The sequence below is a fragment of the Centroberyx affinis genome, unplaced genomic scaffold (genome assembly GCF_046629955.1).
Source record: "Centroberyx affinis isolate AG114_WGS23_722 - 3 ecotype Tasmania unplaced genomic scaffold, CSIRO-AGI_Caff_v1 ptg003531l_1, whole genome shotgun sequence".
Taxonomy (NCBI): domain Eukaryota; kingdom Metazoa; phylum Chordata; class Actinopteri; order Beryciformes; family Berycidae; genus Centroberyx; species Centroberyx affinis.
In genome coordinates this window covers 44,853-65,996 of record NW_027281475.1, presented here as the reverse complement: position 1 = coordinate 65,996, position 21,144 = coordinate 44,853, and the positions used below count along the sequence as shown (strand labels likewise).

The 21,144-nt window shown below is 41.0% G+C and overlaps 1 protein-coding gene across 1 annotated transcript; it reads left to right on the top strand.

The window, feature by feature from the left end:
- The first annotated feature begins 8,608 nt into the window (after positions 1–8,608).
- On the top strand, positions 8,609–21,056 carry poc5 (POC5 centriolar protein homolog (Chlamydomonas)). The gene is made up of 14 exons (XM_071539913.1): positions 8,609–8,664; positions 9,181–9,264; positions 9,514–9,516; positions 9,763–9,907; positions 10,604–10,717; positions 10,870–11,069; positions 13,790–13,966; positions 14,193–14,297; positions 15,058–15,237; positions 15,982–16,160; positions 18,244–18,337; positions 18,705–18,806; positions 19,041–19,211; positions 19,365–21,056. The coding sequence occupies exons 2-14, from the start codon at positions 9,181–9,183 to the stop codon at positions 19,497–19,499; spliced, it is 1,689 nt and encodes a 562-aa protein (XP_071396014.1). The 5' UTR covers positions 8,609–8,664; the 3' UTR covers positions 19,500–21,056.
- The last annotated feature ends 88 nt before the right edge of the window (positions 21,057–21,144 follow it).

Here is a 21,144-nt window from a genome sequence, read left to right as displayed (position 1 = left end):
AGGAGCTTGAATTATGAATATCAATATTGACTTCAATCAATTTCATGCCCAGCTTAGATAAGGAAAAGGAATTCCCCTCTATTTATATTGACTTTATGAACCCCCTTACTCTGCTGGCAAAAATACAGAATATAGAAATGTAGAGAGATCAGAAAGGAGCTGCTCGGTGTATCTGTTCAATTCATAAAATGTGGCATTTGGCAGCAACATATTTTTGGAGCTTTAGATGCAAACAAAAGCATTTCCCCTTCCTACGCCTGCTCTGTTTGAAGATCTAAGGAGAAGGAAGTAAGTGTTGTCTCTTTTGCTCTTTCGCATCAGCTCTTGGCTGATGTCTGTTTGATCTCCTTGCTACACATATGGTCCCCCAGCCTTGCCAGACCTCACTGCAGAGACAATACAGTGCTTACACAGGAGACACGAAACGTAACATACCACCGCTGTCGGATGCACACCTCACATTTTGTGATGCAATTAGGCAATAACATTCATTACAATGCATTAGGGAAGCATGATATTATACATTTGCTGGTGGTTTTACGGTGAATTGTTCACTGTGCTGCAGAATTTGACAAAAAACATTTTGATTTAATGTGATGCATGCTATCTGTGCACAAGTGTGGCTAAAGCACGCTCATTCACAGAGAATAACACAATTGTAATTCACAGAGAAAACCACAAGAACAACTAGAGTCCCTTTTGAAGAGTCAAGACAGACTGTATAAAGAAGAAAGGAAATCGTTGTTCTTGAAAACAGGCAGAGCCAGAGGACATGGATAGCATTACTGTATGAAATGTAATCACACTATGGGTTTAACTTGCCCCTAAAATAATGATTTATCTGTAAATTGTCCATTTTGCTTACATAAGTCAACATGGTGGGCAGACACACTGTCTATGTGGGGGCCCGCACTTTTACTGCATTGTCATTGGAACGGTGTCAAGTACTTTGGGTCCTTTATTCCTATCCAGGATGTGGCACTGGAGCAGGAGACTCTCCTCAGTTAAAAAAAGCTTGGATTGTGCTGCATAAACTTTGGGAAAATTATAAAAAGGTACAGGTCAATGGATGTGAGAGATGGGCATATTATTGAATGGAGGAGGGGATTTCTTTTTTTACCTTTAGAAAAAAAACATACATCAACATGAAATCAATGGGCCAAAAGGATGGCTCCTTTTACTCTAGTCACGTTACATCATCTAACATCTCTCATGATGCCAACTTCAGTGTTAACCAAGCAGGACTACTACAGTAACCTTCGGATTGCCAACAAAGCACTTTGCTACAGATTTCCAGTTCACTGGCTGTGTGCCTATCAATCGCTTGCTGCCTCTTGAGGTGCAATTCACGGATGAGTCAGTAGCCTGCTCCTGCATCCTCTCCTCTTTTTGGCGGTAGTGCAGAGTGCTTTAACTGCCCCGGGGCAGGTGGCTGGACAGCACTACACCATGCATAGTCCACAGCCAACAAGCAAAATCCCTGCTCATCACAAGGACAATTTCACTAAAAACATGCTGCATGCTGTGATGCAGTGGTGAATAAAAAGGTGAGTAAACTATGAACTCCACTTAGTGATCATCATAAAGCAAACAACCACCAATATGAACAACAATCAATTATATTTTCAGGAAAGCATTGCTTAGTGCATGTTCCTTAAAAAACCCTATCTTCATGTAACTTAGATCAGAATTTTGTCAGCCTAAAAAGGTGGGTAAACTATTCCACAAATAAAAAGGTGTTCAAACGGAGTTTAGCTGGCTTCACCCTCCACTACATGCCTGGTTACATGAGCTCATGCGTTTCTCTCATGTAGCCTAAACGAGATGATGCAAATTTCTCTCTACTTTTGCAGGAGGCATATGGACTCGGTTTAGTGCATCTAAAGAAAAAGCACAGGCCCGGAAACCATCCCAACTTTTAACGAATGATACACAAACTTATGAATAAATAATGAGGTCTCCCTGTCTCCCAGCCTGGTTGTGTAAAGAAAGGAAAGCGGCAAAAAAATAAAATAATAACAATAGAACTTACAACCTCTTACATAGCTGATCACAATAAACGGAAACAGTTCATTGAAAACACTGTTTTTCTAACTCACAAGTGTTATGCAGTCAGCATGTTTTCACCTAAGGAAAAAAAAGTAATTACTTACCGTTATTTAGGGAGAGATGTACAGTGGACCAGACTGATAGTTTCCCATTGCATCAGACTCCGCTTTCGCTTTATGGATATACACAAATTCTGCTGCTTTTCACTGTAGAAAAGGATCTGAGGTAATTGCCAGTGCTCGACAATGTTTTTTCGATGCAGTCCTCTCTCTCTGCAGTACTTCAGGGAAGGAGAGAGAGAGAGAGAGAGAGAGAGAGAGAGAGAGAGAGAGAGAGAGAGAGAGAGAGAGAGAGCAGTCGGGACTGACGGAGAAAGGCAGTGCAATCAATAATTGTATTTCATTGAGTGATGCGGGCAATTCCGTCTAATGGAACAATCTTGTTAGGTGACTGAGTGACGCGAAACTCTGCGACTTAAATGATGCCGAAGCCTTTACACTGAATACTAAACAGATAGGAAATCAAAGGTTTCACATTTCAGCAGCAGGTTACAGTCTGCGAGTCTGTGCGTTCTTCCATTCAGCATCAGTGAAACCCACAATTTTCTATGAATGTGAACAAAGACTATTAGCTTCAATACATGGGAATGGATATTGCGCTCATATAGCGCATATAAGCTTCTTTAATGGCCGAAAGTTGTCTGTGTAAGCAGTGGTATTCTGCCGTGCAGTTGAAAAGTTTCTGACTTCTTTGCATGTGGGCTGCAGTCTTGATCTAAGATCTAAATTCTGCAAACGGAGTGATTCTTCTTTTTGCAATTCAGTCACTCGACTGTTTTCAACTTCGACTATAAACGCTTTCATAAAAGTCGAGCTACCTGGCAATGCAGAGGCGACTCTCGCAGCAGCACAGTGCATTTCAACGACTGCCTCTGTCCTCTGCCCCGTGGTGCTGAAACCTGAGCGTTTGAACCACAGTGTGAACATCTGGGCCGGCAGGTTTGGATGGTGATGCCGTAGACGATCACACTTTTCGTGACCATTTGCTAATGAAAACAATGTTGTGAAAACAATGGTGCAAACTTGAATTTCTGTGCAGAATTTCTGTGAGAAACCAGGCTTGACCCCTTTTAAGTTAACTGCAAATGTATGCGTGAATGCAAGTCCCTCCATATCCGCTAGTTGTGGTGTGGTCCATATGCTGACAGTTAGGCTACAACATGTATTCCTATAATAACTTTTAGATAGTATTCAAATAACAGAGCAAACGAGCAAAGTCCCTATAGGAAAATTATAGTGATACCATAGGAGAAGAAAAAAAAACAAACATAAAGTACAACACTGTAAAAAAGGCTAGGACCTGGCCTGGAATACTGCAGGAACCATCAGCACCATTCTGATAATTATATACTGAGTGCAATGCATGACTATTGCTCACATGCCTACAATATGAGGAAGCTAGGTATGGCACAATTTTATTTTCTCACAAAGCTGGAGTACATAGTGATTCATGTAACTAGAACAAGAAACATTGGGGTTGCTTTCCCACTGATTGCATGTATTCCTCCACCTTCCAGTCCATTGCCCCCCTTTTGAGTCTGTGTGAGATTCACTCATTTATCAGTATGAGAGAGAGAGAGAGCTTTCCCATCTGCATTAAGTAAAGGCTATGATTCTCAGATGCAAATTGAGCACCACTAAAACAGTCGTTTTGTTTTCATCCTTCATATGCCCACAACTGATCACCGCAGAGGCCGTAATACTACCGAGTAATACCACACAAAGATTATACAATAATGTTACAATAATTGCATAACCTAACCCAGGCTCTCAGAGATAAGTAGGCTCTTTAGATGTGAGACAGTGAATGCCTGCGCGCCTGCTATGTCAGATCCTGACGCTTCTCCAGCCCACGAGTTGTTGCTGGAGATGGTGAGGGGGAAAAAAAGGGATGACGGACTGATGCAAGCGCAGGGACACTCAGCCTCTCAGTATTCACGTCATTAAAGACTGCAAACTATACCAGCAGCACCAGTGAGACTTGGTCCACTGCAGAAATGACTACCAGCAAAAAGGCAAGCTCTTTGATGTACTATACCCTCTCCACCTGACTCCTTATCCTCATATTTAGAAATAGAAAATCTCTATAACATCAGTTTATAATAGATATTTCACATGTGGGAAAAATGCAGTGCCTGGTTGTGTTTACAGTATCCCAAAGCACACTGTGCATTTGGATTATGCATTGCTGTATTGTGTTCAAACACCAAGACATGGTGCTGACACTGGTCATGCATTATATTCATCGTAAAGAATACCGGATAGGACACTAAATGGTGTATACAGTGTGCACATAGACAGACACACACACACACACACACACACACACACACACACTCACAAACACACTTACAAAAGAAAAGGCATCTCTCTTTGTCCTCTGAATTTGATGATTCACAGAAGCAGTGACCTGGGGCTGGGGACACTCTCTGCTTTTCATTCAGAGTTGGGAGACAAACGCCCCTCGAGCCACAAGACTCCATTTACTACTGCTGGAGAGCCGAGGAGCACTTAGCTTAATGTACAGGACAGTAGAATGACCCTCACACGCACACAGCGCATGCCAATACTTTCTTTCTCTCTCTCTCTCTCTCTCTCTCTCTCTCTCTCTTTCCCTCTTGTGAGACTGCCTTTCCCATTCTATTTGCCACATAAACACAAGTACAGACACACATGCACATACACAAATACACACACACAATATAGATACTGGAGGGTGTACAGTTTTTTTTTTCACTAATATGGAAATACAATAAATGTAGTATGCACTGTATTGCACATAGAGTGTTGCTTGGATACAGAAATGCATGAAGAATTGCACAGGCATTCAAATAAATGGATTCGCTTGCCACACACAATGGATTTCAGCTGTTATTGGTGGTGGATGGTAAAAAATAAAACAGTGTTAGATCCACATACACCCGAAGGAATTCAGCCCCTTCTCTCCTTACCCCCCTGTGTCTCCCTCTCATACTGTCCTAAGAACTGAAATGTAAGCTATATAAAGCCCTGCAGTGCCCACTTCCCTTAAAAAATGAATAGAGAGGTAGAGGTGGACTGGAGCAGCTGCCTGCTGTTTATCTTCATCCAGATTATAACAAAAGGATGTGGACATTGATGGTAATTGTTTTTGCCTTGTGGAGATAGAAGCGCAGGCTAACTGATTTAGCTTCCGTCTTTCCTCTCAGCCTCTACTCCTCATCTGCACTCATCTGGTCAGCCTCTTTATGTCCAAGTCAGCGTATCATTGCCATAATGCATAGATGTGTTACATAGTCACGACTGAAACGATGCCGCCCTGTCGTTAATACTGTTATTCATATCGTCTGAATGGGTACAGTGCAACCACAATGTATTTACAAGTGCTGGTTGTTTGGCGCCCAAGCATTCTGAAAGCAAAACAAAAGGACATCGGTGTCACTGATGGAGAGATGTGATGGATTAGAGTGGCCCAAGGGGGAAGTCCTGGTCCATCAAAATGTAATGAAAACTAATTTGAAAACAGCAGGCTGCTATGAATAACTGTTAGATGAGTACTAGCAACATTGTGTGCAGTGCGTGGTTACCATTGCCTCATAGAGAGAAAAATGGGTTGATAACATTACGATTGATGATGGCACATTTGCTGTTGTCTACAGGAGTTATGGCTGTCTGTAAATACGTCTGACTGAAAATCGATTGAGGGCAGAAACAATTTTACACCAAGTTTGCAATTTGCGGCATCACAATTGGAATGCAAAAGACTAAATTACACATACCCAAAAAAATAGAATGGGATGTAATATCATTTATTGGAATCTGTTCAAACCAAAGTCTACAACATATACAATGTAGAAGAAACGTAAAAATATTATAATGCAAAGTTCCTTTACAAAGTCCACCCGTCTAACCACAGGACATTATTTCCTAATTTCAGTTCTGTCTACTATTGCAAGGTCCTGAATAGTCTAACGTACCTGAGCTAAAATACCAGGGGGAAGAAAGTCAAATGGATTGTGATTATTGTCCTGGAACAGATTGAACAGGCTATGAGAGAAGAATGTGAACTGAATCCCATTTCAACACACAAGCCCAGGTGCATTTCTTTTGCTGAAAGGAAGGTGAAATTTACAAAGGGATCTAAAGAAGGGTTAGAGGCAGTAATACAGGCTTTAATCTACCCACTATCAACAGTAGCTTATTACCTGTTTCTGCAACAAAAGGGAACCAGTTTACAGGGTACAGAGTGGAATTATTTTCTGTTTGTATCTTCTGTCTGTATCGTAACTCAGTTCTAGACCATTTTCCATCATTTCAACCACGGATGTGTCTAAAAAAAAAAGCTATAATATCAGCAATTCTCAATACAGTAAAACATATAGTGTGTATGGCTGAGAGTCGGTGATACATTTCTTTGATTCTTATTGTAATTAAAAATATGATGAGAGTAACCATACAGATGTGATATAGGCCAAGGCAGATACATATGTCTAAAAACGTCTGGCCTTCCACAAAGAATACACAAACACAGCAGATGTCTATGCCTCGCCAATCCTTGTTATAATATCTTACACAAAAGCAGACAAGCATAGCAAATTTGCAATTCAACATCAATGCCTTGATAAAAAAAGCAGGGAACCTAACAAGCCAAGTTGGGATGACAAAAATCACCTTCAAAGAGAAATCGTGATGAACACATCACCGAAAGCTTTCAAAACATGTGCATCATCTGCTCTAAAATGGAAATGAGTAATCTGTGGGAGCTACAGCTTCCTGTCATTCAACAGGAAACCTCCACTCCCCTCCGTGCAGCGAGGATTATCCTCTCTGCGTCTCACGGTTCTGGTTCAAATTCATATGCTGCGTCAACTGTCAAGACATGTAATACTGAAATGTGTGTGTGTGTGTGTGTGTGTGGGAGGGGGTGGATGGGGGCTGTGTCAGGCCTTGCTTACACAAAGTAAAATATTTATTTGTTTCTTTATCTATTTATTAATATTTGAATTGCTCAATCCTAAATGAAATGCCATAGAGAAAAGCAATACTTCACAGCTACATAATTTACACAACTACAACCTCTTTGGAACACATATTTTTCCTATATTCCTCAGCCTCAAAGACTTCTAAGATTTCTCAGTCAGACCTCAACACTTGCTGAATCAGCTGCCTTTTTTTTTGGTATTCTTGACAAATCAAAAGCCCAGGTGCTTTGTCAGACAGAGCTCAGTGGAGATCATCGCACTGACACCAACAGCATCGTAGCCTTGTGTCCCCCCTTTCATCGCTCTAACTCAAAGTCAGGCTGCGGGCCTTATGACAGCGCTGATGGGACGCCTCCAGACAGTGCAGTACTCTCAGCGCTCAGCCAGGTGGCAAGGAGGCCCCAGTCCAACCGTATCGCTGGCAGCTCTGCCACGGCTGAGGAGGACCATATGTCTCCTCTCTCTGGAGTCTGTCCAAGCACAAGACTGCCAAGCCGCTACTTCACATATGTGTGTCTTAATGCCATTAAGCATCAGGTCCTCAGAGGGTGAAGGCATTGCTGTCATTCAGTGTGCACCTTTGTCTGTTCTGTGGTTGTCCAACACAGTAATGGCAACAGGGAAGTTCTCAGGGTGGTGGTATTCCCCAAGGACTTATACCTTCTTGAAGCGGGTAGGTTTGCTTCTTCGTGACAATCCATTTACTCAGCTAATCTCTATGCAATATCTCAGACTAATGATAAAACCACTAAGCACTCCGGAAGCCATGTTTTGCTCTTTGAATGGGCACAGCTGCTCACTAAATGATTTGCCTGAATCTGTTTCAACCACACACAGAACTAACTTCTTTCTTGTTAAAATGCACATGGGATAACATTATCAGTTAATTTAGATAACAAGATGAAACAAATGCCCATTGAAAATCGGACAAGCATTATATAATAATGTAGCCTAGTAAACGCGAGGGTCATTCAAATAGAAACTTTGTTTGAATGTGACAAGTTGATTGAGGTTGGGTGAATATGTGATAAAAGGCAGTAGTTGCCTAAACATAATAGTGTGTAGCCTAGCCTAGCCTAGCCTGCTCTCTACAGATGAATACTGACTGCAAGTCCTCAGATGATTCCCGGGGATTGGAGGATTACCATGAATTACTACTGTTTAACGATGTATTTGATCTAGGACAGCTGATCGGGTCGAGTTCAAAATCACCAAAAAGCACTATCACTAAGACTGCTGAAAATATTGGTAAACTAACTAACTAGCTGACTAGTATTTTCCATTAAAAGGATATTAGACGCGAAACAAAATCAAAGAGACAGCCTAGTGTAGTTGGAGCAGAGTTGGAGCGGCTGGTGAGATAATACTTCCATGGGTGAGATCAGCGTTGTTCCGCTTACTGTTACCACAGAAACATATTAACCAATCAGAGGAGCTTTGGCAGGACGCTTTAGTAGCAGTAGCCAATCAGATCGTCTCTTGTTCAAGAGTCAGTTGGTTTGAAACGCAAACCAAGCATTTTCCAACTGACATATAAAATCTTGCGAATACATAGCAAGGAAGTCGTGGATAGTCTGCAACATTTAATAAAAGAGGTAAAACTTGATTCTCGTTACTGTAACGTCGTTGTATTCCTTGTCTGCGTTGTTAGGTTAGCTTGTGTTGATGAGGAACTGTAAACTGGCCAGATTAATGTTGCCAATACTACTTGTTGATATAATGTCTTCTCAGCTCGCTCCTAAGTGTGAGAGCGTTTTTAGCAGCCAGGTTTACAAGTAAAAGGAAACGTTCGGTCCCAACAGACATATTCGCTTATTTAACTGTTAGCTAGCGGACAGCGTATAGAAATCTAACTTACCTAAACATAAAAGTTATCTGGAAAAGCAGTATCAGGACAGGGGACACTTTAAACATCCATATTCGCATTTATTTTGATGCTTTGCTTTGATTTTACTGACCTTGTTATAAGATTATGTTCGATTTGTTTAGCTAACGTTACAGTTGAGACTTTGACTCGTTTTCGCTGTGGTATGACTTAATTAGCTTGTGCTGCTAGTAGTCTGTTCATGAAACAAACACACCTCCACCTGTGTATCTTGTCTTTTGTCTAGATGTCCTCAGACGAAGAGGAGCCGACCAGTCCTGTTCTGCCAATGGACTCTGACCGGGGCAGCTCCGTCTCCTCTGAGCTACAGGTAAAAAAAAAAAAAAAAAAGATTGATGGGTTTCACAATACATAAGTTAAGTTTACATCTAAAAAAAAATAATTTAGGGTTTAATTACACTTTAACATCAAACAATAAAGATGGCATGGTGAATTTTAAAGGAATAGTTCACCCAAAAATGTTTCTGTCATTATCTACTCACCCTTATGCCATTTCAAACACAGGTGAAGTTTCTTTGTCCACATAACACACAGGGAGGTTGCCAGCACAACTCCATAGCAGGTTTCTCCAAAACAGCATACAGCTTGTGCAGCATCCCCACTGACTTCAGTTGTTTTGGAGAAGGCTGCTACAGAGTACAGAGCTGTGTGTTGGACTAACAAACTTCACCTGTGTTTCAACTAGCGTGAGGGTGAGAAGACAATGACAGAATTTTTATTTTTGGGTGAACTATTCCTTTAAGAGACTCATCACTGACGGACACGTCTGACCTCTGATCTCTTTTTGCTCTTTTCTTTCATCCAACAGGATGAGTATGAGGAGCTCCTCCGCTACGCTGTGGTCACACCCAAGTTTGAGGCACACACCAGTTCTCACGTGCAGCTGCTGAGCACCTCACATCTATCTGCAGTGGGTCGGAGTTCCCAGGGAAAAGATGATGCAAAATCACAGCGCCTAGCAGGTATCGTTTTTTTTTTTTTCCTCATACACAGGCCACATTTACACACGCTCATTTCACTAAGCCTTTCCGACAGAGACGCAGCTTGAGCCCTTCCAGACGCTGCTCCCATCAAATAATCAACTGTCATAAAGGATTTGGCATCAGAATGTAAAAAAAAAAATGAGGTGTGCGTTTATCTGCTTCATGTTTTCAGCTTGTAAACCAGTCCAGTGAAGATACATATATCAGTCTGTCAGATCGTACCCCCTATCCCCTACAATAACCACATCTTAAACAGTCCATCAGTCTTTTCCCCCCAGCTGCAGCTCTTGCACTAGAGGTTTAGTGCTTTAACTGTCATGGAGTAGTGCACAGGGATGTAGAAAGCAGGCATCCTGATTGGTAATGATCTCCTGGCACTCTGCCCATACTGCTCTTTAGAGTGCAGGCTTTCTCTTCCCCCTGCAGGATTTAATTAAGATATTGACATAAATGCATTCCTGGACGAGGAGCCGCGGTCTTCTTATTCAGCATTCCCACCATCACCTTCTCTGCTCTTAAACACTCTATTTTTGTTCTCTGGCTTATTCTTCTACATTTCACTTTTAATTTTACTCACTTACTCATTCCATGTTAAAATTTATTTTCCCATTACTCACCTTTTGTCTATTCAACCTTGTCTCTCTCTCTCTCTCTCTCTCTCTCTCTCTCTCTCTCTCGCCCCAGAAGCTGATGATGGGAGGCATTCCAGCAGGAGTGTGAGATCAACACAGGCCTCCCCCTTGATAGTTGAACCCTGCACACACTCAAGAGCCTCTCATGGTAAATTGAATTATGAATATATAGAAGCCAAAATTGGACTGTATGAGATGTGATTATGTATTCATTCCACTTTATTTAATAAGGATAAAAAAGCAGAGATCATCATGTGCGATGATGTTGGATAATCCTACCTGTTTCTCCTTGCCCTCCAGTTGAGGAGATGGCAGGTCGGTCATCTGGCAGGGCGTCTGTGCTCTCAGACACTCCTTCAGACAGGTTGCAGATGGCGTCGGAGAGGTTCAGACAGAGCAGTCCAGACCCCCTGGTAGCCGTTGCAACAGAGCTGTTCATCTCAGAGGAGAACATAAGCAAGATGGAGAACATCCTGGACACGTGGAGCTACAACCTCAAGGTTAGCCCGCATCTCTTCAGGATTGTAGCGCTGTCCTTCTGTAATTAATCAAGTTAATGGCTCTTATTTGCTGTCTGCTTGAGAGCTGACCAGTCTATTATATAGAGCTCTGACACAGGTTTCTACAATCATGCCTGCTTTATATGTGACAGCGGTGTTGTGGTTTGAGCTTCAGCAGATTCACAATGAAACAGGCCCTCGCTGGCAGAGGCACCCATGATAAGAAAAAAAAATTATGTGAATTGTTCACTGACTGTAAGAAATATGTATTTTTAATGATAATGTAGAGTTTTGCATAAGTGGTTAAATCAGCGTTGCAGTGTTAACAGAGTGCCAGTGGAGCCTTTGTAGAGCAATCGAGAAAGCACATTATGCTGTTTCTGCTGTTGAAATTTTAGTGTTACTGCCCCTCATTTACAAAACCTAAATGACTGCATCAGGGAGAAAAGCTATAAACTGGTTATGCTACAAAATGACTATAAATCTTGTTTATGTCACTAACACTGCATGTTTCTAATTATAAATCACAATCATCATAGAAAATGTTTCATATTGAAATGCCCCATATTCACCTGTCCTACATATGATTTCTCAAAAAAATGACAAGAAGAAGATTCAAAAAACAAAATTGTTGTATTGTTGTATTTTCTACCTTTCTAAGAGAGGGACTAAGGAATTAAAGTTTAAGACCATAAAAAGCTTACGGACTGACCTAGGTTTATAAGGCAGCAGGGCAAGAATGTAATCTATTAATCTCTTGTTGAGATTTTCTTTTTATGGGTCAGTTTTTATTTTTCATATGTAGAGAAAAAATATACAGTGTAAGCTACACAACACGGTGGTGCTCAGTGTAAGGACAAGATGTCAATAAAGATAGACATTAGACAAGTTGTACTGATGCTGAAAATACATTGTAATACTGGTACCTGAGCCTGCAGTGTAAATAGTCTTAAATGAGCCTCACTATAACTGAGAATTTATGCGTATTGCCCCTCTTTGCTTTCTCTTTTGCTGTATAATTTTAATCTTTTCATTATGTTCCACTGCCATGGTACACGGTGTGTGGGACATCATGTCGCCATGGTGCCGTCTGTGTGTCTGTCTGTGTGTAGACACATTCTTGTGAACAATAACTGAAGACAATACATGATAGAAACATGATAGAAAGAGTAGATGATCTGAGTAGATTTTGGAGCAACTTGCTGCATACAATTGCATATTAATGAGGAAAAACATATTTTCTTGACACTACTATAACCCCTACAAGCTCATATTAATACTACCCATGCGTCATGTGAAGACATGCATGTTTAGGGCTGGGCGATATGGTTGAAATCAATATCATGATAATCATAAGGATTTTTCTCAATATCAATATATATCACAATGTGGTTCATGTATGCAAAATCATGTTAAATAATCAAATTAATGTTCATCTCATTGAACCGAATGGTAATGTAAGGTGTGATGTCAAACAAAACAGAAATATTCAAATAATATTCCTACCATACCTCATTTTATGAGAGTTTTTAAGTAAAATTTGCTTGTCATCATCAATTTAGACAGCAGAAATGTGTCACGATATTAAAATATCTTGATATCATCACGATATGATTCCACTGAAAGACGATAAATGATATTATTGAATTATTGCCCAGCCCTATGCATGTTGACATAGAAATATTTGTTATTAATGCATTAATTTGCTCAATTAATGACTACATTAGCATAATTGGTTATGTTAAATAAATCATGGTGATTATGGCAGTTCAAGTGCCTTTTAAAGTGACTCAATATGATGTTATATTCCACATCAGTGACTTCACTTGATGAAAATACAGGCATGTTGTTCTATAAATTTTAACTCGTGGCATATTTTTGGCATATACAATCTTTATAAAGGAAGCCTCATCACTGTCCATATATACATTCAGCATTATTTCACTATGTGCTTTGCAGCTGTAGAGAGGGATAGTGAGAGACCATCAATGCATAAGACTGAGATGGATTAAATGCATGAAATAGCAATTTTTCTTTTTTTGTGCAATGTGGAGCATGCAGACAATTCCTGAGGCCAAAGTGGTGTACTGTACGAAGACATGCGTAGTGCAAGATTGTGCAAACAATGCAAGGTAATAAATAGGAAGGATAAAATAGTCACAGTAGTGGGATTACAGTGAGATCCATAGGAGGCGGTGAGGGAGAGACCAGAGATTTATGTGGGTGTACAGGGTTTGAGTCTTAGGAGGGCTCATTGAGTAGGCTGACAGCACTTGGAAGAAGCTGTTGAGGTAACGAGTGGTCTTGATCTTAATGCTGTCTCCCTGTGTCTTGTACAGTAGCTCCTTCATGGAGGGCAGCTGACAGCCAATCACCTGCTCAGCTGTGCTGATAATAGGATGGAGCTTGTCCTAGCTGTAGGAGGAGGCAGAGGAGAACCAGACTGCAGTGGAGGATGTTAAGATGATTTCTAAGGGGTGATGAGTTGGCAGATTTCTCCAGAAATCAATCCTCATTTCTATATAGGGACTAATTGTGGTTGAAGATAAGGTTTACCAGGCTCCTGTCATCTGCAAACTTTGTCATTTTCCAAATTCCCTGGTGCACCTGTTCGTATCATCACAAAAAAAAGACTGATGGATGCACATTTCCATATTTGCTAATGTAGTGTAATGAACACGTTGTGATTATCTCTGTCCCACTCTCTATTCCTCAATCAGTCCAATGTGCTGATAGAGCTGAGGAAGTGGAAGCTGGTCTTCATGGAACAACACAAGTTGGAGTTGAGGAAGGAGAGGGAGAAGTATGCGGCGCAGACAGCTGGCCTCAAGGCACAACTAGGCAGCCTGAAGGAGCTGCTGCACACCTATGAGACCTCCAACCAGAGGAAAGACGAGGTGTGTAAATGCAAATCATTTCTCTAATACACATCTACATCCTAACTCTCATATACATTTTGCGCTTGAAAGAAAGGATGGGGAACACCTCACCTACATGACTGATTGGATCTTGGAGCTTGCTAAAGATGGAAAAGAATATGTAGCACTCCTTGGCAAGCAGGTCCTTGATCTGCTCTTTAGAGTGATGAGCTTGTTGTGTGTTGTCTCTCCTGTTCTCCCTCAGGTGATAGTGAACCTGAGCCAGGTGCTGGACAGACAAAAAGAGAAGCTTGAGAAGATGAGGGCCCTTACCCACTGGAGACTTCAGCACATTGATGCCAAAGAGGAGGTACACAGAAGGGAGAAGTAATGAGGGTTTACAGGACACTGGAAATGTCCTGATACTTGATTTTAACAAACTGTACAAACATTTTGATTTTTGATTGTACAGACATTGTTAAAGTGATGGGGTGTGTGTCTTGGACAAGAGGTGCAGCCACCACATGTGATATATCAATATCTTACTGTCTTCTTTGAATCATCAGTTCACTCTGTCCTTTACTGTGATCTGAGGAGTCTGTTGGTTTAAACCGCGTAGTATCATTTAATTTTTTTGAGAAATGAATGTCAAATTAGTGGTAGTGAACTGTGTCTTAACGTTGCTAGATTACTGTCAATGCAGTTTAATGTTTTATGCAAATCCTCAGTCTCTGCATGACTTACCGACCCATACATCACTATGTCGCTGCAGTTAACATGCATATGCCACGTTTTCACACAGATCTCCTTGCATGAAATTTACATACTTGAAATATTGTCAGTGTACTGATAAACAATCTGTTCCTTTTTATCCCATACTACAAAAAACTAAGAAATGGATAGCAGAAAATATTTAATAAACTACCTGGTTTTTTTTTACCATTCATGAAATGTATTTTTTTGCTGTTTCTTCAAAAGGGCAAATGAAGTGGAGATGACTCACATTTTTATCTAAACCATAACACAGAAAGTGTACCACAACAGAAATTGTACCGCACCTGCACAAGAATGAATTATGGGTGTAATTATTTTCTTGTGAATATTTTCATGGTCTTGTGGTTCCCTGCTAGGCCCATGCTGCTCGGATGGCGCAACAGCACTACAATATGCAGCTGAAGAAGAAAGTGTGGTTAGGATGGCACTCTCTGATCGAGAGACACTGGAAGGACAAGGTGGAGCGGGCTTGCCGCACCAGGGCCGAGGAGGTCTGCGTTCGCCTGTCTGCGCAGTACGAGGCCAAGCTGGCCGAGGTAAATAAGTGGGCACAGGAACTAAAAAATAGGCAGATGTGAAGAAATTGTGCAGAAATTTGGATTGTGGGCATGATAGTGCTGCATGTGGGTTTCACCGCAGGTTATTTCACATATGTAAACTGTGCTGGACGCAGAGAATACAGGGGAATATAATCTATCATATCAGCAGTTGTTTGTTTTGATTTATTGAGGTGTTTTATACCAGAAGAATCACCATTCTGTAGCCAGTAATATACAGTACATTATACTTAACCAGAGCTGAGTCAAAGAATAGACCTAAAGCACCACTTTGTTACCATGGTTTGTTAGTTTCTTTTAAAGGTAAATGTATTGTTTCTAAGGTTCTTTTCTATAAGTCAGTTTTGTATGTAAAATTTGATAATTTTAGTAAATAATAGCTGCACTAAAGCAGTCACAGCTTGATTGATGGAGGTTGCAGTAAAAGAACAGTGGAGCAAGACAGGCAGAGCACGCAGAGAGAGAGAGAGGGTGCGGCAGGAAGTGACAGAGAAATAAAGGGATGTAGCCACGAGAGTGAAAGAGAGATAGGGAAAGAGAGTTATTGTCAATGCTAGAGACATGCAGTGAGGGTGCAGCACATGGGCAGAGAGAGAAATTACACATAGGCAAGGCAACATGGATGGGCAAAGAGAGAGAACTCAGTTTACAGCTATCCAGATTTTGTTCTCAGCATTATGTTAATGACTGATTCTTTCTGTCCTCTGCCACCTGTCTCTGCAGCACTATGAGGCTATGGAGAAGGCCCAGGCTGAGATCCACAGACTGCGACTCGAGCGAGAGCGCTATGAGGAATCTATGAAGAAAGCCTTCATGCGGGGTGTGTGTGCCCTCAACATGGAGGCTCTCACCATGTTCCACACCACAGAGGGACGGCCAGACCAACATGCAGCTCATGATCAGCATGGTGAGTTACGTAATAACCACATAGACCTATTCCTGTTAATAGAGAATCTTTATCTTTTGAACAAACGGCAACACTGACACCTGCACACAGCCTATAAGAGACAGTCACATCCTCATCACCAGTCCCATAACTAGTCCCCTGCGCTATAACTAACAACACACCTTGAAGCCTCTGTGCTCTGTTGATCCAGCACTGCTTTCAGGATAGAAACTAAGACACCATTTGTCCAACAGAGTGCAGCCTTGTGCTATTGACAATTGCGTAGATTTATGAATGAGTGGAGTGAAGAGGGTCTTTGTTCTTTTCTTGAAGTCATTCACTGGTTCATCTGATGGAGTGATGAGTCAGTGAATGTGCTGAGTGCTGACTGAATGGCACTCTGCAGAGGATATAACCTTGACGTGGCATTGAAAGATTGGCAAGTACCTCTTCAGATTTTTTCTGTGTGCGTCTGTGGCCTCATTAAAACAGATGCTATTTTCTTTATTGTTTTTACACTCTTACAGCAAATCATTGAAGGACATTATATTGGTTCAATTTGATTAATTAATTGACCTATATGATTAAAGTATTGGCTTCTGTACCTGTCCAGGCATAGGACAACAGAGACCCTCAATAAAGAAGAAGCAGGCACCATCTAAGCAGTTTATCAATCTTGTTAGACTGCTCTTGTTGTCTCATGACTGATTGTTGGCATTAGTCTAGTAGTAGTATATTCGTAGTATATTCATTCACACACACAATTCATATTGTCATACACATAGATTCAGTATCCACTTTATTTTGCCTGCGGAACATCCTGAATTATTCAAGGCATGGATTGAACAAGGTGCTGGAAACGTTCCACAGGGATCTTGGTCTATGTGGACTTGATGGCGTCACACACTTCCTGCAGTTTTTAGCAACACATTCATGCTGTGAACTTCCCATTCCTCCGTATCCCAAATGTGGTTCATTCGGGTGAGATGTGGGGACTGCGTTGACCGTTGCAGTAGACTAATGTCACGGTCATGTGCTTGGAACCATCTTGAAACGATGGCGCATTATCCTGCTGGAAGTATCCATTTGGAAAAGAGTAGGCTGTTGTCGTGAAGGGATGCACCATGTCGACAACAACGTTTACGTTCGCTGTGGCATTCAAACGATGCTCCATTGGTACTAAGGGGCCTAATGAATGCCAAAAAACCAATTCCCTCACCATTACATCATCATCACCAGCCCGTCCCGCTGACTCCATCAGCATGTTGCAACAGAAACCAGGATTCGTCAGACTAGGCAACGTTTTTCCACTCTTCAGTTTTCCATTTTTGGAGATCACATGCCCACTGCTGCCTTATCTTGTTGTTTTTAAGAGGAGGAGTGAAACCCAGAAATGTCTTCTGCTGCTGTCGCCCATCTGCTTTAAGGTTTGATGAGCTGTGCGATCTGAAACGCCTTCAGCACATCCCTGTTGTACTAAGCTATTATTTGAATACTTGTGGCCTGCTTCTGACACTAAATTGATTTTTTTTGTTTATCACACCATTCATGGTTAACTCTAGGGAGTAGTGTGAGAAAACTCCAGGGGAAAATCCATATCTGGGATGCTGCAACCTGTGTGTCTGGTGCCAACAATCATACCATGTTCTAAGTCGCTTAAGTTATGTGTCATGCCTGTTCTCATGTTTAGTTGAGCAGTAACTGAACTTCTGCATGCTTTATACTTGTGCTTAATTTGTGTGACTCACTGCAAGCTGTTTGCATAAACGGGGAGATGTAGCCTACTTAAAGTGGATACTTAGTGTAGGTTAATACTATCTTCTGTCTTTTTTTTCCAAGTACACATACCTTGATAAAACTTCATGAATTGTCATCCCTATATTAAATTTGCCAAACAAGGGACCTGTAGTCAGCACCGCCACCTGTGTTTCATTTTCAAGACCTTGTCTAAAACCAGTCCAACACTCAGCTTTGACAATAAGTGATTTCCTGTTGCTGTAACAAACCTGTATTGAGACTATATTCTGTCAGTCTCATTCTACTGATATTTTCTTTCCCTCTGTAGATGCTCTGCCTCCCCGAGATGAGCCAGGCTCTAGTTCGCTGGCTCAGCTCCATGCACGTCCCGGCTCTTCCACACGGTTCAGCCCAATCCACTTTGACCCTCCCTCCCACAGTGAAGTAGAGGAGACGGTGAGACACTGACACAATTTCTAATTAAAGCATACATTTATCTGCATTCCACGGTTCTTTGTGCCACAATTATAATCACAGCTACACTTGAATTCCTCTGTGAGTCTCATTAAATACATTTAAACAATCGTTCATGGAAAATAGTCTCCGAATTTGCTGCTGCATTTGCATTTTTCTTTTCTTAAATTTTATTGTATGTCATTAGTATACATCATCACAAATTATGGATTTTTCATGTTCCTGACACAAAAACACAAGGGCTATCAGCTTTCTTAACTCCTTCAATCAGATTTTATTTGCTACACTGTCACCCTCCTCATCTGTCTCCCACTCCTGTCCCTCTTTCCCCTTATCCCCTTTTCCTCAGGTGAGCTCCAGTGTCCCGGTGTCCAGGGCAGAAGTGCTGCCTTCCACTACAGTTGTCCACAGCTCCCTCCCACTAGGGGGCACTGCAAGCACCCACAAACAGGTTAGCATTACCCTTAAAGCTATTGGCTCTGTGTTGAAGGTTCCTTTGAGGACATACAATAAATCAAAATGTCCACCTTCAAATCTATTATCTGTAACTGTATCATGGGAAAAATTTTAAAATTGTTCCCAGATCAGTAACTATTTGCCCCAACTCTGATTGGCTCAAGTTAAATGAAGAAAATCACATTGCTGCATGATGTAATGACACATGGTGTTAAAAATATTGTTTCAGGTCAGTGGGCGTGTCATCACAGCCAGTCATCAAAAACCCTCAAAGACAGTAACGGCTCGCATCACTGCACGCCCTGATGTTGGTAAGACGACACGCGGCAACCTCCAGGTGATGGGTGTGGCTCCGCCCATGAGCTCTGTCATCGTCGAACGCCATCATCCGGTTACACAGGTATGGGACATGGCGCATCACTTATGGTTACTTTGATGTATAACCATCTTTATCAATGTGGGGTTGAGAATGAACTTGAAAATCTGATTTCAGTTTGTGAACACGCAAAGTATAATGCACATACATGCATTTTTTTCTGTTTCCTTCCTTTAGCTCACCGTTGGCCAGGCCACGGCTGCTAAGTTTCCTCGCTCCTCTCAACAAAGTCATGGCTCCACCGGAGGCAAGAGCTCATCCAGAACACACTCCAACACGTGCCACATACATTCCATCAAAGTAGTCGAATGATCACATGCACATATCTCATCAAAATGTTACACACCTGCTCTAGATTTGAGTGTTCACTGTACTATGCAACCATCATAAAAATGCAGCTGTTATATTCTCATAATGCAGCCACTTATCAAGTAGAGACTATGAAGACAACTCGGACAGCTATTCAGGGGATTTTGTTCAGAATATGGTGGCACTGTTTTCAAATGCATTTTATTCTGACATTCTGGAATGAAATTGTCCTTGCCCTCTGCATTTTGATTATGATTTTTTTTTTTACATTTTAGCTCAGTTTGAAAGACTGAATTGTTGTTTCTTAAATTTGCCTTTAAAGTGATAATCCGCAAGATTCTTGTTTTTCTTGATTTTTGACCTTTGGTGAAGCGGTCATTGCTTTGGTGTTTTGCGTTGTATTTCCCAGTGATCACTTTGCAGCAGTGTCATCAGTACTTTGCCATCACTGGACTGACAGCAGCTCCCAAACCCCAAAACAAACAAACTGTCCCACTGAGACTAACACTGCGACTGCAAATAACAGAACAACATAATTTTCAGAGACGGTAATATCTCTAAAAAATATCTTAAACATATTTTATAAAATGATGTGATTACTGTTAGTTATGTTATGTTATTACTGCATATCTATTACTGTCAGTAGCCACAAGCAAATACCAATAATAACGTTATATTTACAAAAGACAATGATTGCTTACAGTAAGTTTAGCATTAGATATACAGTACATTAGTATTTTTAATCTGCTAACGCTAAACTTATGAAACCAAGCTAAGAAGACAACTTTTCCGTTATTCAAATCAGGTGTGAACATTTACCCAATGTTTGACTTCCAAAAAGTTGTCTTTCAAAAGTTAGCTAACTTGCAACTCAATGTAGGCATTGGCCCAACTTGATTATAAAGACACTGAATGTAGACTGCAGCTAATAAATAATAGCAAAACCTACTAGTCCAAAGAAAATGCCATATCTGCATCGCTCCTCATCATCCCTTCTCATCCTGGAGTGCTTTTCATTTTTGAAAGGCAATGCCAATATACACTCTAGTTTTGACGCGGAGACGGTTGCTTTCCCTTTTTAGCACCTTTTCTTTTTCCTTGGATTTTCTGTTTGTGTGTCTAAAGTTTGAGTTTCCGTAGGTACTAGTCTTTTCTTTGTCTGTTCAGCCATAGTGGCTATCGTTGCTTTTGCTAACTACTCAGTTCTTCTTATATTTATTTCAAACAAATTGCTGTTGCTGCTTCTGTAAACATAAATTGCATCACTTGCTGTGCAGCAGAGGATTTTTTTTCCAGGGAAGTCCTGCCCGGGTGTTTAGAACAACACATGTAAATGCTTCATGAAGTGGGTATAGGTTATTCTATGGTATCAATCGGCAATAGAGTGTAGCAAAACAGACATTTTATTTATATGAAATAGTTGCGGATTATTACTTTAAATTATGAAAAGTGAAGACTGTGCTATGCTGTGTGAAATCACATATTTTAAATTATTGCATTGTTGATTTTTTTACATTGAGACACAAATGTCAAACATCACAGATGAAGTGTATAGTACTAAACCTCCATCACATGTCAATGACCTGACAAAAATCAGCATTTTTATAATAAATTATTTTACTGTTGACTGTCTGTACAGATCATTAGT

Bases quoted from the DNA above. Each gene is read 5' to 3' on its own strand.
- poc5 (XM_071539913.1), top strand. From the start codon at position 9,181: ATGTCCTCAGACGAAGAGGAGCCGACCAGTCCTGTTCTGCCAATGGAC. The intron at 11,070-13,789 runs GTTAGCCCGCAT...TTCCTCAATCAG, and splicing joins CGTGGAGCTACAACCTCAAG to TCCAATGTGCTGATAGAGCT. The intron at 18,338-18,704 runs GTGAGACACTGA...CCTTTTCCTCAG, and splicing joins ACAGTGAAGTAGAGGAGACG to GTGAGCTCCAGTGTCCCGGT.